The 20,143-nt window shown below is 39.7% G+C and overlaps 1 protein-coding gene across 1 annotated transcript; it reads right to left on the minus strand.

The window, feature by feature from the left end:
* Positions 1–13,719: 13,719 nt before the first annotated feature.
* Positions 13,720–19,464, minus strand: LOC149842196 (shikimate O-hydroxycinnamoyltransferase-like). The gene is made up of 3 exons (XM_089998979.1): positions 19,322–19,464; positions 16,537–16,948; positions 13,720–14,656 (listed from the first exon to the last, which is right to left on the minus strand). The coding sequence occupies exons 2-3, from the start codon at positions 16,942–16,944 to the stop codon at positions 13,751–13,753; spliced, it is 1,314 nt and encodes a 437-aa protein (XP_089855105.1). The 5' UTR covers positions 16,945–16,948; positions 19,322–19,464; the 3' UTR covers positions 13,720–13,750.
* Positions 19,465–20,143: the final 679 nt, after the last annotated feature.

Genomic DNA, 20,143 nt, shown 5'->3' on the forward strand with positions numbered 1-20,143 from the left:
CAAGATTCTAATGTTGAGAGGGTGAAAATTCAACATCTCATAATTCATAAAATAAGGTTAGTTTAAAATTAATATAAAACATCATGTTGAAGTCAAATTTAACACATGAAATGGTGAATCGACGAAACATAATTCAGGCGTAAGATTTTGCTTTTAGATATTAAATCTATTTAAATCAATAATACACCACCATAAGTTATGATGGCCTAATACCATAATAGAAGCACACACACATATATATGGAAGGGAGACCATTCAACCAAAGGAAGGTCTAAAATCTACAACCAACAATGATCGGACAACTCCCCTTCAATGCTTGAGCATCTCATCGATCGGTCCTCATATATTTCTTCTTTATAATTTATTTAGTAATAAATATGCATTATACAAAGACTTTATGACATATAGGCATGTTTTTTGAAACATAAAAAATTGATGGCTCACAATATTTTTGAAACTTTACAATACAAAGTATTCTGGGCCGTTGATTTTTAACACTCTAGAAAATGCATCTAAACATAAAAAATCATAATCCAAAACATGTTGCTTATTAAATGAATGATAAAACTCCAATATGTAAAGTCTGATCGATGAAAAACTTGATCCTTAAAAGAACACCATCAATTATCATCAATTGTAAATTTTGGACCATCCTTTTAGTTGGACATGCAGTCCTCTTCCCTATATATATATATATATATATATATATATATATATATATATATATATATATATATATAGAGAGAGAGAGAGAGAGAGAGAGAGAGAGAGAGATAGAGAGAGAGAGAGAGAGAGCATCATTTTTCATTTTTATTTGTCGATTTGACCTTATACATGTGATCTATATATAATTTACTTAATGAAAAACAAGTTTAAGATCATGTGTTTGCAACCCCAAGAAGGTTGACATAATGTGCCAAATTTTCATGATTCAAAAAAACATATTTTTATATGGACAAAACCATAGTCATAAATTAAAATATTGGCAGCTTATCGTTTGCCACACATATCGCATATCAGTTCCATATATATATCATTAACTTATTGACAACCTGGTTTCTCTTAATATATACACAAAATTCAGTAAGTTTAAAGAACTAAATCAATTTCATTCCATGTGAACTTAGATTAAGAAAGAAAAAGCTGCAAAAATATGCTTTTTAGAGGGCAGTTTTCAATCTTTTAGAAATAGGCAGTTTTCACTGCAAGCAAATGTTCAAGTGAAGCACAGAGGTGGCATCCCATGTGGTATGCGGGGTCCTGTGACAAGCTGAAGGCCCAGGATCAAATCCCTCTGCCACATGGGGCAGCTGTTATTCTGGTAAGGGTCCACCTAACCCCAGCTTGCCTTTCAAAAAAAAAATGTTCAATTAAAGCATAAATGAAAACTAAAAACACATGAGAACTAGAAATATGAGAGCTAGAGAGAGAACCACTAAACTATTCTTTTTGATTTTTACTGGGAGTAACCACCCCAGGATCATAGACCTAGTCACACAGGCTCTGCATACCATGCTTACTGTAGCTGTCCTGGCAAGTAAAACTCCGAGGGCTTACCCACTAAAATATGAGAACCAGAATTATGAGAATTACTTTCTAAACTGATCATTTTCAATATTTTTTTTGTAATCATGTAGATGTGTTCGGCATGGTGAATTTGCTAGAAATTAATTATTGAATCATGTATTTTGGATGAAAAAGTACTATTTTTTTATGTTTGAATATTTATGAAGATTATGAGCGGTTGATTTTAAAGCTTAATTAAAAAATCTTATTTATGCATTGAAATCAGGTGATTCAAGACTTGGTCCTTATAAAATCAAGCAGGTCGATCACATTTGTATGATTAGATTTAATTAAGAGAAAGAACAAAAAAATCATGAAAATTATGGTTCACATAGTATTCGTATTTTCAGTTCTCAAATTCTAGTTATATATATATATATATATATATATATATATATATATATATATATATATATATATATATATATATATATATATATATATATATATATATATATATTGAAGGCACAAAATTATATAAAACTATTGAGTTGAAAATCATAGGTTCAAGCTTTATCGACTCAATCTGACCACATAGATGTGTTTAGGATGGTTTGTTTGCTAAGGATCAAACCTTGGATCATGTTAGTTTGAACCAAAAATGATTTTTTGAGTCATGAAATTTTAGTTCATTGTGGACCATTAATTTTTGAAGCCCTTAAAAACCCTGCTTATGTGCTACAATCATATGACTCAAAACTTATTTTCAACTAAACAAACTTGTAGATCACACCCATAGGATTTAATCTACAAAAGAAATGTAAGACCTATTATTTTTATCTCAATGGTTCCATATACTTTTGTACTTTCAATAGCACCAAATATATATATATATATATATATATATATATATAGTCTTGTCAAGAATGTTAGACCATAAAAAAGTTATCATATCTCATTTAAGTTGGGCTAGCTTTTTCCTGGGGTTCCATACTTTGATACTCTATGTTCATAATGACGTCATGCTTGCTTTTGGTACTCCAGAAAAATAAATCTTGATCAAACCCATATTTGCTTAATGGATACAGTCCGCTCATGGTAAGACTTTATATGGGTTCGATGTACTCTTATCTTTAACGAATAACCCAACATTTAATGTTGGTCAAAACTTATGGTTACGTAGTTGGTTGAATGCTATTAATGAAAATCGTAATTCACTATTCTTTACAATAGGGCCCGGGGACTTGGTACATCATGCTATTGCTCTAGGTTTGCATACAATTACATTGATCTTAGTAAAAGGTGCTTTAGATGCACATTGTTTCAAGTTAATGCCAGATAAAAAGGATTTCGAGTATAGTTTCTCCTACGATGGTCCAGGATGAAGTGGAACTTGTGATATTTCTGCTTGAGACACGTTTTATTTGGCAGTTTTCTGGATGTTCAATACCATTGGATGGGCTACCTTCTATTGGCATTGAAAACACATCACATTATGGCAAGGTAATGATTCACAATTTAATGAATCTTTCACTTATTTGATGGGCTGGTTAAGAGATTATCTATAGTTAAACTCTTCACAACTTATCAATGGATATAATCCTTTTGATATGAATAGTTTATCCATATGGGCGTGGATGTTCTTATTTGGGCATCTTGTTTGGGCTACTGGATTTATGTTCTTAATTTTCTGGCATGGATATTGGTAGGAATTGATTGAAACTTTAGCATGGGCTCATGAATGCATACCTTTGGCTAATTTGATTCGCTGGAGGGATAAATTGATGGCTCTTTTCATTGTACAAGCAAGATTGGTTGGCTTAGCTCACTTTTCTGTAGGTTATATATTTACTTACGCAGCTTTCTTGATTGCTTTTACATCAGGCAAATTTGGTTAAGTTGATTATTTATTTTAAGTTGGGCTAGCTTTTTCCTGGGGTTCCATACTTTGATACTCTATGTTCATAATGACGTCATGCTTGCTTTTGGTACTCCAGAAAAATAAATCTTGATCAAACCCATATTTGCCTTAGTCGACAATCCACAAATGGGTATCTATCCTATCTTGGATCAAATCTTATACTAAAAATCTTCTAAGTAACAAACTGTTGCTAAGTCCAGCACAAAAACAAAGTATAAAGCCTTAGTCGAAGGAGTTTCAAAACTTTTATAGTTACAACAATTGTTATCTGAACTTGGAGTTTAATAAGCCAAATCTCCATTCATACGATGTGATAATCTTGATGCAACTTATTTGTCTGCAAACCCTGTGTTCTATACTCAAACTAAGCATATAGAAATAGATTTTCACTTTGTTAGAGAAAAGGTGGTAAACTAAGAGGTTGAAGATAAGTTTGTTCCATCACAAGAACAAGTAGCTGACATTCTCACCAAGCCACTAGTAGGGCCAACATGTAAATACTTGAGAGACAAGTTGAATCTCAAAGAGATTAGCTTGAGGAGGCATGTTGAAAGAATTGGATCAGTTGAGTCAGCTTCAAATCCAGATCAGATCCATATCCAAAATAGACATGTTGTGGACCTGCTGCAGAATCCAAATGGTCTATCAAGATCAAGATCAAGATAACTCAGGTCCAGCCAAGAACGTAGGGTTGATCATGAAAAAAGAAGATAACTTTGGAAAGGTTGAAGATGAAAAAGAAAAGAAGGTTGATCTCTCATTTGGCAAGTACGATAAGAAAACAAAACCACATTTTACTTGTAATCCTTGCTACCTAAGATCATGGCAGATCAAGATAAATCTTTATTGACTAGTAACTACTCATATTTAAGGAAAACTCCCTCTCTGCGTAAATTATTGCAGGAGAATAGTGGATGTAGGCAGCCTGCCGAACCACGTAAAATTTTGTTTTTTGTGTGTTTGTTCTTCACAAGTGTGAGTGTGAGTGTGTGTTTGGGTGGTTGAGAGTGTCATCTGAGTCTGATCCAACTCTTAAACTCATTGCAATGCACCTTAATGCATTGGACAAGCGTTGGAAGTTCATCTAGAGGGTATGGATCCTCTCTGCGTGGAAGTTGCTCTGGTTCGAAAGGAACAATCGTATTTTCCAGGCAGTGCAGTTTGATTATGCTGCATGCTTCGAAACTCTGTGCTGGGAGGTAATGAACAGGGCATGCAGGAAGTGGCCCGCCATGTCGCTGGATTGGATTGGCAGTCGGCGTGCATTTGTATGATCGTCATACTGGCCTATGTTGCAGCAGGCATATCTTTTTCCATCTGTTAGCTGTTGGATTTCTGGAGCAGCCTGCACTAGGGTTTTTATTTTTTTATGTTCTCTATTTCTGCGGTCTGTGCTGCTCTGTTATCGCCCACATCTGTTCTCTACTCTGCTATTATGCTTTCACCTTATTGCTTAATGAATTATTTGTTGGGTCGGTTTTCGGCAACGCCTCCCCTGTGACAGGGAAAAACCAAAAACATTGTTATTTAAAACAGTAAATCACACAAGAGAGAACTGCGTACCTGATGCCACCATTGCTGAGCTGATGTGGGTGGTGGATGTCGGCTGGAGAAGAAGGTGATGGCAGTTGAGGACGCCAGAGGTTCTCTGCTCAGTCGGGTTGTAGCCACCATAAGCGCAGGCTTCCTTAGGCAACTGGTGAGTAGACCTGTATTCCTCTTTTGTCACCAGGGTCACTCATGATACCCTGTATTTATAAAGCATACGGTGGGAACGGTTTGCATAATCGTTCCCCCTTATCATATGTTGATTTATCGAATGGATCATCCCTGATGTGGGGATGTATCCACATCATGGATAACCACCACATCAATCATGGTGGTTAATCCAACATTCTCCCACTTGATCTGACGATAAATCTTTTAACTAGAAAATCTTATGAGAATAACTTGATGAATAGATTGGCCTTTATAATTCATTCTATAGATCCTAAGTTGAATCTCTAATCCTTATGAGATCAACAATAACCATAATAAGAATCAAGAACTGAAAGTGATCACTTTATTTATGTGCATATGTCAAAAAAGAGTTTAACAATCACATCCTCATTATATATTCAGAATATAATCTCAGTGCTAGCCCTTTAGTAAGAGGATCAACGATCATCTCTTTGGTACCAATATTAATAATATACACTAAATGATTCTCTGTCCTTTCTTTAACAACAAAATACTTCAATTCCATATGCTTACATGACGTAGTACTTTTGTTGTTGTTCGAAAAGGACACTGCAACTTCATTATTACAGTAGACCTTCAGTGGCTTCCCAATGGAATCGACCACCTTTAACTGTGATATGAAGTTCTTTAACCATATAGCCTGCGAAGTAATTTCGTACAATGCTATGAATTCTGCCTCCATGGTGTGGGCAACAGTGGTTGTCTGCTTTTCACTCCTTCAAGAGATCGCACCCCCAGCAAGTAGGAAGATATACCCAATAGTAGACTTTCTATTGTCGAGGCATCCTCCTAAATCCGCATCTAAGTAGCCAATGACCTCGAGGTGATCAACTTTATGATACGTCAACATATAGTCTTTTGTCCCTTGCAAGTACCACAAGACTTTCTTGGCAGCCTTTCAATGGGGTAAACCTAGGTTAGACTGAAATCTGTCAAGTACCCCTACTGCAAAAGAAATATCTGGTCGAGAACATGTATGCGCGTACTGCAAGCTACCAACAACTGATGCATATGAATAAGCACTCATCTGTGCTTTGTCAATATCGTTATGTGGACAATCCTTTAGGCTCAGTTTGTCACCTTTTGATATGGGTGTAGAACTAGGAAAACAATTCTCCATCCCATATCGCTTTAACACCTTGTCTATATAGGATCTCTGAGAGAGGCCTAGAACACCTTTTGCTCTGTCTCGACGGATTTCAATGCTAAGAACATAAGCAACCTCACCCATATCTTTCATATCAAAATGTGATGCAAGAAACTGTTTTGTCTCTGAAAGCAACTTTATATCATTGGTTGCAAGTAAAATGTCATCCACATACAACATCAATATAATGAACTTACTCCCACTTTCGTTAAGGTATATACATTGATCAATAATATTTTCTGTAAACCCGAAAGTCACAATGACTTGGGAAAATTTAATATACCACTGTCGGGAGGCATGTTTAAGTCCATATATTGATTTGTTAAGCTTGCAAACCAAATGATCATTTTCAGAGAAACCAAGAGGTTGATCCATGTATACCTCTTCATTCAGATCCCCGTTGAGGAACGTTGTTTTCACATCCATCTGATGTAGCTCTAAGTCATAATGAGCTACAAGGGCCAAAATTATCTTCATTGACTCCTTAGTTGAGACAGGAGAAAATGTCTCATTATAGTCAATGCCCTCCATCTGGGTGAATCATTTAGCAATCAATCTTGTTTTATGTCTCTCTATGTTACCTTTATAGTCTTTTTTTGTTTTAAAGACCTATTTACACCCTACGGGCTTTACTCCTTTAGGTAACGTAACAAGATCTCATACTTGATTTTTAGCCATAGAGTCTAACTCTTCTTTCATGGCTTCTATCCAATGCGAAGATTGTTTGCTTTCAACAGCTTCCATAAAAGTCAATAGGTCATCATTCATATGTATGAAATCACCAGGCGCCTGAAGGTACACCACATAATCAAGATGTATGGCAGATCTCCTAATCCTTGTGGATATCCAAACAGGTCGTTCTGCAAGCTCAGATTGAACCTGATCATCCTGTTTGTGCTCTTCTGCATTGTCCACAATAGGTTCACTTTGGATTTGTGCATTAACAATAGAATGATCAACTACACCATCATTATGAATAACAATATGGTATCTTTCGATATTTTTCTTAACAGGTGACGAAACTGGATCATGTACTTCCTCAAAACCAAGGCTTTGAAGTACACTTAATCCTACTGAACCATCTTGTAGGAATTTTGCCTTATCCATTTCAACAATCTGTGGTGAGTGAGATGGGCAATAAAACCTGTACCCTTTTGATCTTTCTGGATAACCAATGAAATATCCACTGGTTGTTCTTGAATCAAAGACTTTAATGTGGGGGTTATACAACTTAGCCTCTGCAAGACATCCCCATATGTGCATATAAGACAGTGATGGTTTCCTACCTATCCACAACTCATAAGGAGTTTTAGGCACAGATTTCGTAGGAACCTTATTCAAAATATTCACAACAGTCCTTAAGACTTTACCCCACAACTTTATGGGAAACGTTGAATAATTCAACATAACTCTGACCATTTTCTTAAGCGTATGATTTCTCTTTTCAGCTACACCATTCTGATAGGCACTACTAGGCATGGTATATTGAGGCGCAATGCCTTCCTCATTGAGAAATCGTGTTAATGGTCCTTTCCTTTATCCCATCTCAGTAAATCTACCATAATATTTGCCACCTCTATCAGACCTGACTATTTTAATAACCTTATCGGTTTGTTTCTCTACTTCTTCCTTAAATTCCTTTAACATCTGAAAAATATCAGATTTTTTAAAGATCAAGTAGAGATACATATACCAAGAATAGTCATCAATAAAGGTGACAAAATATTTTTTGTCTGTGTAACAGGGGGAAAACGGTCCACATACATCCGTATGAACTATCTCCAATATCTCATTGTTGTGTTTGACACCCTCTTTATATGTGTTTGTATGTTTAGCCTTTATGCAATCAACACATGGGTCATTGTCGGTAAAATCTAGAGATTTCAAGATCCCTTCATTTACGAGTCTCTTTATTCTCTTTTCAGAGATATGACCCAACCTTCAGTGCCAAAGCATGTAAGATTTAATTCATCAGTTATTTTCAGGAATATATAATAAATTACATTCATGAGAGACAAATGACAAATTACTTCTTTTTTTCAACCACTTCTTGTGCTTTATGCAATCTGCATTCCTGTGTCCCTTCTTCTTGCAAAAAAAAGCACTTTATGGGAGTAGAGTCAGATTGTTTGTCTTGGTATAACTTATTCTCAGTTGGCTTCTTCCTAGCATTTCTCTTAAATGCATTCTTCCTTGGTCTTACCTTGGATGTATGAGAAGCCATGTGCACTATGCACCTTCTCTCTTTTCAACCTCTTTTCTTCTTCAACACACTTGGACATAAGTTCATTGAATGTCCATTTATCATTATGTGTATTGTAAGAGATTTTGAAAGGTCTGTATTCCAAAGGTAAGGACGTTAGAATAAATGCAATAGGAAAGAAATAGAGATGATGAGCTTCATGACATTTAGCTGAGACGCTATGTTCCTCATCTCCAAAATGTGTTGGCGAATGTTTCTCCCTCTAGTATATTTCATAGATATGAGTTTTGACATCAGGGTACTGGCTCTGGCCTTATTTGAACTCACAAATTGTGCCTCAATGGCATTCAGAAATTCCCTCACTATTCTGCATTGTGGGATAGCACTACGAATATTCTTAGCTACTTTAGATTGTAAAAGCAACAAGCTAATCCTATTCGAGCGCTCTCACTTCTCAAAAGCAATCTTTTGATTAGCAATGCTCTGATCAGTGAGGGCAGCAGATTCATCTATCCTTAGGGCCATATCTAAATCCATATACCCTAATGTAAAAAGAACAGTTTTTTTCCAATCACTAAAGTTAGATTCATCTATAAAAGGTATAGAGCTAGAGCCATCTAAAATCACAGAACTAGAAACTGCATGACAAAAGACACGTATCAAGAAGCATTCATACGAGACTAAAACTTTAATGAAAAAAGCAAAAGAATAAAGACCCTTGATATGCTTATTTCTAAGCGAGTGAAGGGGGTCATCGGAGTCCTACTTTGGTAAGAGCTTTGACACGCGAAACCACTTCGCCTACCGACCATATTCGGTAAAACTAAAGTTCTTGTGAAGTTAGACCATCGACACAAGGTACCTTTGGATACACATGTGTGATGTATCTCGACACATTTACCTTATTCTACCCTACTTAAATTCCAAACATGATAAAACTACCTTTGGGTCGTTTATCGTTTCATGAATATAAGTACATCAGTAATATTGGCTAAAACTGTATGATAGTACAAAATTTTGACAACATACGTGTATTCAGTCACTTTGGTGACATGAATTCACTAAGTCATCTTGCTATCCTTGATGCCAATATTTAAGCAATCATTCACGCATGCATAATTACAAATAAATGCATGACTATAACCCAAGCTAAGCTTAAATGGGTAAAACTCTGGATCCTCAAGCAGGAACCAATTTGAAATCACTCTGAACTAGTCTGAAACGGCCCCGAACCGGTCATCCAAGGGTCCAAACCGGTTCTAAACCTTATAAACCGATGTCAAGTATGAGCAAAAGTTCATAAAAACCCTATAACAGTATGCCAGAATCCCTGTATTTTCTTATATTTAAGAAAACATGGTCTTAGCATCTCGGAACCGGTGAGAAACTGAAAGGAACCGGTCAAAAATGACTCTGAACCGGTCCCGGAAGGGGGCCGAATCAGTCTTTGATCCAGTTCAGGCCAAATAGTGCCTAGACCCTACTGGATCTGGGTCTGAACCAGTTCAAACTAGATCCGGGTCAGACTCGGCTTTAAACTGGATCCGGGTCAGACCCAGTTTGAACTGGATCTAGGTCAAACCCAGTTTTAACCGGATCTGGGTCAGACCCGGTATATAGCCAAATCCGGGTCAGACTCGGTGTGCAATCGAATCTGGGTCAGACCCGGTATATAGCCGAATTCAGGTCGGACCCGGTGTGCAACCGAATCCGGGTCAGACCCCATATATAGTCGAATTCGGGTCAGACCCGGTGTTTAACTGGATTCGGGTTAGACCCGGTTTGACTGGATCCGGGCCAGATCCGGAGATTAACTGGATCCGATCTAGACCCGGTATGTACCGAATCCAGGTCTGACCCGGGGTTTAACTAGATCAGGACCAGACCCGGTACTGACCCGGGGTTTAACTGGATTTGGGCCAGACCAGAGCGGGTCCCCACCCGAATCCCGGATCCGATCTAGAGGAGCCTTATGGATCGGTTCAGATGGGGCTGGTCCGAATCCAAACTGGGACCTGAAAATCCAAAATAGGTTTAAAAGAACCTAAAACACGAAATAGGGTTTCAGAAAACCCTATTTCTCTCTTTCTCCTCCAGATGCAGATGAAGATGGCGGTCGTCGAGTGCGGCGATCCGGCAATCCGACGATTGTCGATGGTCCGAAGACAAGGGCGGGGCTGCTACCATCGTCAGTGACCCAATGGTCACTTGCTTTCGATGGTGGGGCAAAACCAGCCATTACAGACCCCACTGCCATGCTGAGGCGACTCGACAATCGTCGGAGACAGCATCATCGACTCTGCAGAAACCCTGATGGCGGAGAAAAAAACAGCAGGAGCAGTCAGTGTGCCGTTCCCGACTAAAACCCCCAAACCTGGAGGTAAGCCGGTCATTTTTTTTTGGGGTGGGGTGGGCCCATAACCCATTGTTGGGTCTGTTTTCGGCAATGCCTCCCCTGTGACAGGGAAAAACCAAAAACATTGTTATTTAAAACAGTAAATCACACAGAAGAGAACTGCGTACCTGATGCCACCATTGCTGAGTTGCTGTGGGTGGTGGATGTCGGTTGGAAAAGAAGGTGATGGCAGTTGAGGATGCCGGAGGTTCTCTGCTCAGCCGAACTGCAGCCACCACAAGCGCTTCCTTAGGCAGCCGGTGAGTAGACCTGTAGTCCTCTTTCGTCACCAGGGTCGCTCATGATACCCTGTATTTATAAAGCATACGGTGGGAACGGTTTGCGTAACCGTTCCCCCTTATCGTATGCTGATTTATCGGATGGATCATCCCTGATGTGGGGATGTATCCACATCATGGATAACCACCACGTCAATCCTGGTGGTTAATCCAACATTGTCATTATTTAAAAAAAAAAATCAACAAGGTTAAGGACTTGGGCATAGTCAGTGGCACCCATAGTCTCCAATTTTTCCCATGCATCCCAAAATAGGCCTCACAAACATGCATTTCCCTGTTGCATCCAGCTGCTTCACGTTTCACGTGAATATATTGTACAAAAGGGTTGGTTGGTTATATACTCTTATGTGTGTTCCTTCTTAGAGCTTTTTGGTATGTAGTTCGAGATCAGAAATCCTTGATCTAGCAAATGACTTTAAAAAGAAGGACGAGCATGTATGATTGCTTCAAGTGGTCAAGTCTTGTGGGCATCTCGGTTAGGCAATAATGAATCAAGTAACTGTCTTCAGATCATTCACAAGGCAAGAAATGCATCTGTACAGTCTTCATAGGAGCCATGCTATGGGGGTGCAAACTGACCAGATATAATTGGATATCCAATCCAAATCTGTCATGTTATTTTCCAATTTAGATCAATAAAATAATATCTGAATGTACATTTAAATCAGATTCGGATTTGCTTACTAAGACTTTCCATATCCAGATCTGTTTTTTAGGCTGAATCTAACTCAGATTTGGATCCAAATCCAATCCAGTTGCATATTTTGCATGTCTAACTTCAGAAGATGTTTAATCCAAAGTCTTGACCTCACATCGAACAAGCAACTAGGCCAAGCAACCCAACTCCTAGTTGTCTTGGGGTAACGCTTTCTTTTTTCTTTCTTTTGTTACACAAAAAGGTCGGGCAGGCAGAGCAGCCTATAAAGGACTCTGGCTCTAGCTCAACATCAGCAAAGCAACAGTGACGGTTGGCATGACAAAGGTGACGGTTGGGAGCCCTCTAATGTTATGACGCATTCCCTCCTAGTTAGTTGATCAACGAGAATCGTCGGTTAGAGAGATGTCAAGTGGTCTACACTTGACTGCACATGGATCTTCTTCTTCCCTTTCCATCACAAGTACAACAGGCACTTGCTATTAGCTTATTTACTTGAGCTTGGAGGCTTGGGATCTAAGCAGGAAATGCTAAAGTAGTTTGCTGGACAATAGGCGAAGGAGAAGAAAAATGTTATGTAAAAAATGATTGATTTTATTATTTTTTTACTAGATCACATGCATTTTGAATCCAAATTCAACCATCAATCTGGGTTTAAATTCTGATTTACAGTTTGTATTACAGATTCAGATCTTGAGTCCCAGTCTTGTACATCCAAAATAAGGTGATCAATCCTTTTCTCCAATTAACCAATAAGATACTCCATATCCCTTTCTCCAATTAATTGCCTCCACTTGATAAGCATGAAGGCTCCTTGGAGGTGGGTTTGAATCTATGAAAATATGCAATCTTCATGAAAGCTTGGAGGTTTGACCCCAAACTTCCCTCTCACTGCCTTGGTTAGGTGGCCAGCCTTTGTCATTGCCTACCTACCGCTCTGAAACTTCACATAGAGCTTTTAAGTTATTTGCTGTATTTGAGTTGATTTCTTGTTTTGTACTCATGTTACACAACCAATAAAATGAACTCTACCAACAACTTCTGATAAAACTTTTGTATTTGGGAAGGTGCATGTGGCTATAAATCGATGGTAACTAGGGCTGCACATGAGCCAAAAGCATAAATTGAGCTTGGGCTGTTCTGGCTCGGCTTGACCTCGAGGCGCCAGGCTAGCTCAGCTTGACTTGGCTCAGGCAGTTGGGCATTTTAAACTCAACAACAGAAACACACACAACAAGGTGAGAAGGTGGCAGGATCTGAACCCATCACCTCCCTTACAAGAGCCCAACACCCCTTTTTCATTTATTATGTAACACAAATATATAAACAACTTTCATGAAGCTAGATGAGCTTATTGAGTTTAATAGGTCCAACTTGTGGAGTATGGATTGTCATGGGCTCCATTCTCTCATAGACAGAGCTTCCTCTTTGTGACTCCACCCCTCATTTGGGTACCCACCCTGAGCATTTAGAATGGTATGCCCCCTACTTCCAACGAAGAAAGTAAAACAATGCACTAAAATTTCATAACTCAAAAAAACATGTTTTAGTATTGTGAAACAATCCAAGATGCAATGCTGACAAACAAATCATGCTAAATGCATTTACACATAGTATGGTACAATAGACAGTAGAAGATATATACCAGTATATATGGATACAAAAATTTAGAAAAAATACAGCATGCATCATAATATGTATATTCAAGTGTATCTAAAAGAAAAGGAAGGCTTATTAATACACAAAAACACAACTTAAGAAATGGATATCAGGATTAACCATTCTATAATAAGATGGCATTTTTTTATGCCGATCCGGTTTGGCCACAAAACTATTCTACAAATGCCCAAATATTGCATGATCCAGCAAACCTTGGATTAAAATTCATATATCATGTATCAATTTCTCAAACACACGCATATGATCAGGCTGCAAAGCGATGGCCACTGAAAGGCTACCATCATTGAGAGGGCTCGGCAGCATGAAGGCCAGACCCTCGTATGCTATGCCAGCAGGACCCATGAAGATTGGTCTACCCCATCCAAAATCAGCATCATGGATAGGCAGCCTGGTCCAACTGGTGATCCCCAGGTTCGGGCAACGGAACGTGTGGGCCCCACGGACGAGCGCGCTCAAGTCAGGTTGCAGATCCAGGTAGTCTAGTGCAGACCTCAAGTACTCGTCGTCCATCCTCAGCAACGCATCGTGGATCTTGCTAGCTGCATAGTACGTGGGCCTGCACATGAGGTCCCCTGAGACCGCTAATGGCGTCGTCGTAAAGATCACGTTGCCGAAGAAACCCGGAGGCAGTACTGGTCGGAGCCGCGACCGGCCGTCTGTGGCTATGTACAGCTTGGTTTCTTGGTCATGGTCTAGGCCCCTGGCTTTGCAAACGGATCTCCATACATGGCCTGCTAGCATCTCATAGGAACTATAGCTGATGGTGTTGTCCCCTTCTTTGGCCTTGGCCTTGAGGGTGGTCAGTTGGTGCTTGGTGAATTTGAAAATTGCCACAGAGGCAAGGGTGTTTTGGGGTTTTTCTGAGGGAATCTGGGAGGGTATCTTGGTTTTCAGTGGTGGGGCCGGCTGGTACTCTATGTGGGGGAAGGAGGGTCTGGGTGGATCCCTTGCCCTTAGGAGGGTCCGATCTATAAATGGGGGGAAATTTACGTCCATGCCACGGGCGACATCGGACCATGAGTTCACAAAATGCAGGCCCGAGTACCCATCGGCTACATGGTGCTGCATGCCGACTCCCAGAGAGACGCCTCCGCACTTGAAAAACGTGACCTGCCAAACACGGTCCAGCCCAGAGATTGAGTCTCAAGTTTCAACTAGATCGGTCCACAATTGCGGGTAGCAAATTGCTTTTCTTTCAACCATAAATTAATAATCCCAGTACCTTTGAATTGATCACCTTCTGACCCTAAGGGGTGGGTGTTTGACTGCAGGATAAGGTTTTCAACTTTATTTTAGGAAAAAAGGTAAGCACCAGCGACTTTTTCTTCTCAAAAAACAGGAAAGAAAAACTTCCCACCAATGCAAGTAAGTGAAGATGTATTTTTTCCCTATGAAGCGAATGGCGGTAAAGGGTACTTAAGTCTTTGTTGCAGCACCAAATTACAATGCAGTATGATGCGGACAGTCATCGGGATCCATGCCGGTCTGGATCTTATACGTGGCCCTATTTGGAACCCCCGAACATGAGATCTCAGTACCGGCCCTGTTCAGGGGGGGGACATATAACCTGCTTTGGTTTGATAGGGTGTGTGGACCCATGCCGAAAGTTTACTCTTTTTATCCCGTGGTGAGAATCTTTAGGCGTTATCAAACTCTCTTAAGGGTACGTGTGTGTAACGGAAACGGTGAGGTTTCCATAAAAACACACAAAGCACGAAGAGTTTCCGCAAGCTTGGCCGTGACAACACAAACAGAGGGCTCTCTTTCCTCGTGGAAAAAGAAAGAGCCTCGAAATCAATGTGACCGCCGTCCCCCTTTCACCGAAATCTCTTCCCGTGGTGGGTGGTCCAACTCTGTTTCCGTATAAGGAGGCTCCGCACGGATGCATACTCCCCTAAATTATCCCATGAGTATGGATCTACTAGGATCCTTCAAGGATCTAACATGTAGTCAAAAAATAGAAAGTTGTTTTTCTTTCACTACTTGTTAACCAAAATTGACATGTTTGCCTGACTGTCAAAAAAGAAGACACTTAAGGATGGCAGTGATCTCAAAATTCCACCCTCCATCCTCGCACGGGTTTTGATTTTAACCTTCATCTCTCTGTTCCATGTCCTCAATCACCGGTCCAAATGGGGTGAGGCCCCGTTTTCCTTCGGTCCACTGTCATCTCTAAAGAATATTTTAGCATTTTACTAATGGGAATCGGGGACAGGGCAGAAAAAGGCAGAACGGGGAAAAGCATAAGTCCATCCCCACCCCCCATATGGGTTTTGATTTTAAGCTCCATCCCCATTTCACATCCTTCATTCCCCAGTCCAAACGGGGCGAGGCAGGGCAGGGCCCGTTTTCCCCCGGTCCACTGCCATCCCTAAAGACACTTTAATCATGTAATTTTCTCGCCCAAGTAGGTGAAGCAAAACACACCCCAAAGTGGTATTCGTCACTTTCCTTTAAAGGCGATACCTAGAAATATGTTTTTTGCATTTATCATGTAACTTTTCCCACGTATTTCTTATGGAGGTGTTTGTTTCACCCCTTCATAGGAAGTTTCCTATGAAAGAGAGCCTCTTTCTTAGCAAAAAGGCATCCACACGACATTCACTTGATGGGATCTCAAATCACATCCCATTTCTCATTTTCATCTTCAGACGTTTGGTTATAGTGTGCAAACGAGATTCGTTCTCACATTTGAATGACACTCTGGATCCCATGAGAGATTACTAAAACATATCCGGTGATATGCTAAATCACATTTCATTTGTGTTTTGGCATCCCCACCGCATCCATTTCTGCCATTCATCGCGCAAACAGTGGGACCCACCAGAATACGCTCACATGAGATGGACGGTTCATTACAGTGCTCAACTGCTCACAGTATACAGCAGCACCGCATAGAAAACTATGACCATCATTATTGGTTATGTACCTTCTGCTTAAACTATAAAGCAAGGAGATGGAAAGCCTTTGTGAACATGACTGATCATTACCTGAAGCAGCAAGAGAGGGTAGGAGGAGATGTCCTCTGTGTATTCAACCTTGGGTATGAGTTGCTTGAGCTCCATGGTGGGAGCAAAATCTCCAAAATCATCCACCATAGCCTCGGCAACAGCCTCCACAAAGAGCACGCCATGGCCGTTGCAGTTGATCTCGATCCGGCCGTCCTCGTCCCTCCGGAGCCTTCCGGCCATAGGATAGAATGGAACCAGTGCTCTGCTCAGTGATTCTTTCATTATCTTGCTATCAAAGAAGTTGTGGCTGCCATTAGGCCTATAAAAGTAAACACTTGGTGTGTGCATCCTTGGCACCACAAGGTCCACATTCGAGTTCCACAGCCCTTGCTGCGGGGTCTCGGTTGCAGGCCGGACCATGGTTGAGTTTTTCACTGTAATTTTCATCTTCCTGCATGATGCAAACACAATTTGTTAAGTACAACCAAGATGAATATGTATATCAATATATAACCAGCATACACCAAGAAAGCAATAAAAATGTTGGGTGTTCAAGAAAATGCTCTTGCTTCATTTGATGCCAAGGATAGCCTTAAATTTTTTCTTTTCCACAAAATGATGCAGAATCGCAGATGCCTTTGTTTCTTTCCCTTCCCCCATATGTAGGAAGTGATCACGTACACCAAATCTCGATATGAAAACACAAAGATAAAGGGTGGCTCTCTGAATAAGAAAAAGAACGGATTTGCAGGGTCCCAAATGAATTGGCTTATTCAAGCTTCATGCTTGTTTTTTGAAAGATCTATATATACTAAACATTTCCACATTGCAAGAACTCCCAATCATTCTCTTGAAGTTCATCTCTTTATGATAAATGATTAGCATGTCCCAAAATGACCTAACTTAATAAAAAAAATCCTAATTTCTTGAGCATTTTGATACAAAATCAAATAGATTGCCACGAGGTCACCATAGTAACCCAGCCCTTCCTATGTGATGAAAGAAAATCTAATTAGATCAATCTTAGGAGATTAATCACATCCAAGGATCTTTGGCTTGACCCCTCGATCAAACTAAAAATACACGGTTTTGGAATTCGAGGATATGGGGGAGATCTCATATCCTCGGATCTAAGATATCCTGTTTGCATGACCCTCAGACTGGCATGGGCCCCACACCAGGTCCGACCCAAAACACAAAAACAAGAACATTCAAACATGCCATAAGAAATAACAAAATCATAGTATGATGATTGATTAAAACATGTATATTATGAACTTGGTGATGTTTCATGTCATGCCAAACATAAGACCGAAGAAAACAATTCAAAATTTGAGACTTCGCTTTGATTGGGCATCAACAAGTGGAAGATACACTTATACCAATTAATTGGCAGACGGCTCCAGAATGCACAAACTTGGTTGGTGGCAAACTACTTTTTGTTACTGGAATTTAACGAAACCTGTTGCTGAAAATTAATTATCATTCTTTAGTTCTCTGTATGTTCCTTTCTGTCGTCATAACAAGCACACCACTCGTGGGGCTGCATACACTCGAACTATTTTTCATCGCTATTATCTTTTGCACTAAAATGGGGTCAGCTTTTCCTCTCCAAATGCGAAACACTTCAGAATATATATATATATATATATATATATATATATATATATATATATATATATATAGAGAGAGAGAGAGAGAGAGAGAGAGAGAGAGAGAATTGGTTGCGAGAAAAGGCCACACACACATGTCGGTACCCATCCATTTAGCAGTTGGGTGGTCCAAAATGCATTGTTGGTTTTATTTTCCTAGACATTCGTCCTACAGATATATTTAACAAAAAAGAAAAAAAGTGGGTTCTCATTCATAATGCATGCATAAAAAAAACTAGAAATGTAGTCAAGAAGAAAGAACCTACCTACCTCCAACAAAAGTGTTTCGGCTCACCAACCAAACCCACCAATTCATCCGTGGAAAAGTAAAGGACGCAAGCCTCGCCAACTGGGCCCTACAACTAGGCAGGACTGATGATATTTGGTGGGTCCGACCACTAATAAGGCAGTGATCAGAGTCCACTCCATGTTGGGGTTAATTTTGGGAGCAGATTCAGTGTTGTGAGTCCAACATCAGGCCCAATTGAGTTGTGTCGTATCAAAAAAATGTGAGCCCACGCTCGCGCACAAACACCGGATCACGATGGGGTACGGATGTGGGGTTCAGGTTGAACTTTGAAGCATAAACTGCCCTTTTTCTCGCAACCAAAGCACCTTCAACTTTTAAACCAAACTTTCAACGTAACATCAAACCAAATTTGTAAAGCTCTCTCTCCGCGTGCATCTTTTTTGTTTTTTAGAGCGTATTAGGTCAGTGACTGCTCTGATGCTGTTCATCCAAGCGATGAACGGCATCCGAAAGACCATGGAGGAACTATTTTTTCAGCCGTTCCATTGGAAAACCTTAGATGCTGTTCATCCAGGGCATCAACGGCTCTGAAATCTCTCTCTCTCTCTCTCTCTCTCTCTCTCTCTCTCTCTCTCTCTCTCTGTGAGTGGACGCGAGAACTTTGTTTTTGGTACTTATTGAATGAGTAGACCACACAATCAAATTCTCAGAGATGGTTCAGATATTTAGTCCGCACAATGAGAACTCTGAAAATTTTAGATCTAAAAATTTCTGACACGTTCCAAAAGAGAGATAAAGAAATTAAAATTGAGTACTTGTTGGTTTCCAAGCCAAAGGAACGCCACAAACACTCAAATAAATCATTTCAAACGCAGAAGAGGACAGAGCAAAACGAGAAAATCAGGCAAAAAAGAACAAATACCTTCAACAATGATCTCCCCAAAGTCAAAAGATGGGCTCTTCTTGATTCTCTTGAAAATCTAAGGATCAATAGATGTTGCAGAATGAGACTCTCTGGATCCTGTAATTCTAGAGAGAGAGAGAGAGAGAGAGATGTTAGTGCGAAGAAGGTTGGAGGCCTTCTTGGTTGAATCTCGCACCACCCACCTCTATTTAAAAAAAAAAGGGCTGGATGGCAAAGATAGGAATGCCACTGCGTTTGCATTTATTTACAAAACGTGTCCTTGTGTTTGTACTTCAGATACCGATGTGATCACGTCTTCATTTGTTTGGTTGCGATAAAAATGTGCGGTTTTAGGAGCACGTTCATTTCACCAAGGGAAAATGAGGAAGAGGTCGTTTTCATACGAAAATGTGTCATTTTTCTGCAGCGGATGAAACAAATGCTTCTTTAGTGAGGCCCCAGCCGTGCCTGCATTATCACGTGAAAAAGTCAGGTTTTCCTAAAAAAAAATGCAGTAGCACTCTTTCCTAGGGGGTGTGAATGGGTCAGGAATGATCCAATCCCGACCCTTACCGGATCCGGTAGGGTCAAGGTTTGGTAACAAAGGAAGGGGTCCTATTAACTATTCTGTTCGGATCCATGAGGTCCAATCCAATTATTAAGCTGACTGTATAATTTATGAAATTTTATACCAAAAACTGGATCCGATCGAGTTTTGATTAAGATCTATAAACTTTTAATATAAAAAACCTAAAAAAATATTATTTTACTGGGTATGATTTTTCTTATAAAAATATTATTTTACACCTCATAGTTGGATCCATGTTTGGATCCAGCCAC

This window comes from Nuphar pumila, chromosome 3, assembly GCF_984573655.1.
Source record: "Nuphar pumila chromosome 3, dmNupPumi1.hap1.1, whole genome shotgun sequence".
Classification (NCBI taxonomy): domain Eukaryota; kingdom Viridiplantae; phylum Streptophyta; class Magnoliopsida; order Nymphaeales; family Nymphaeaceae; genus Nuphar; species Nuphar pumila.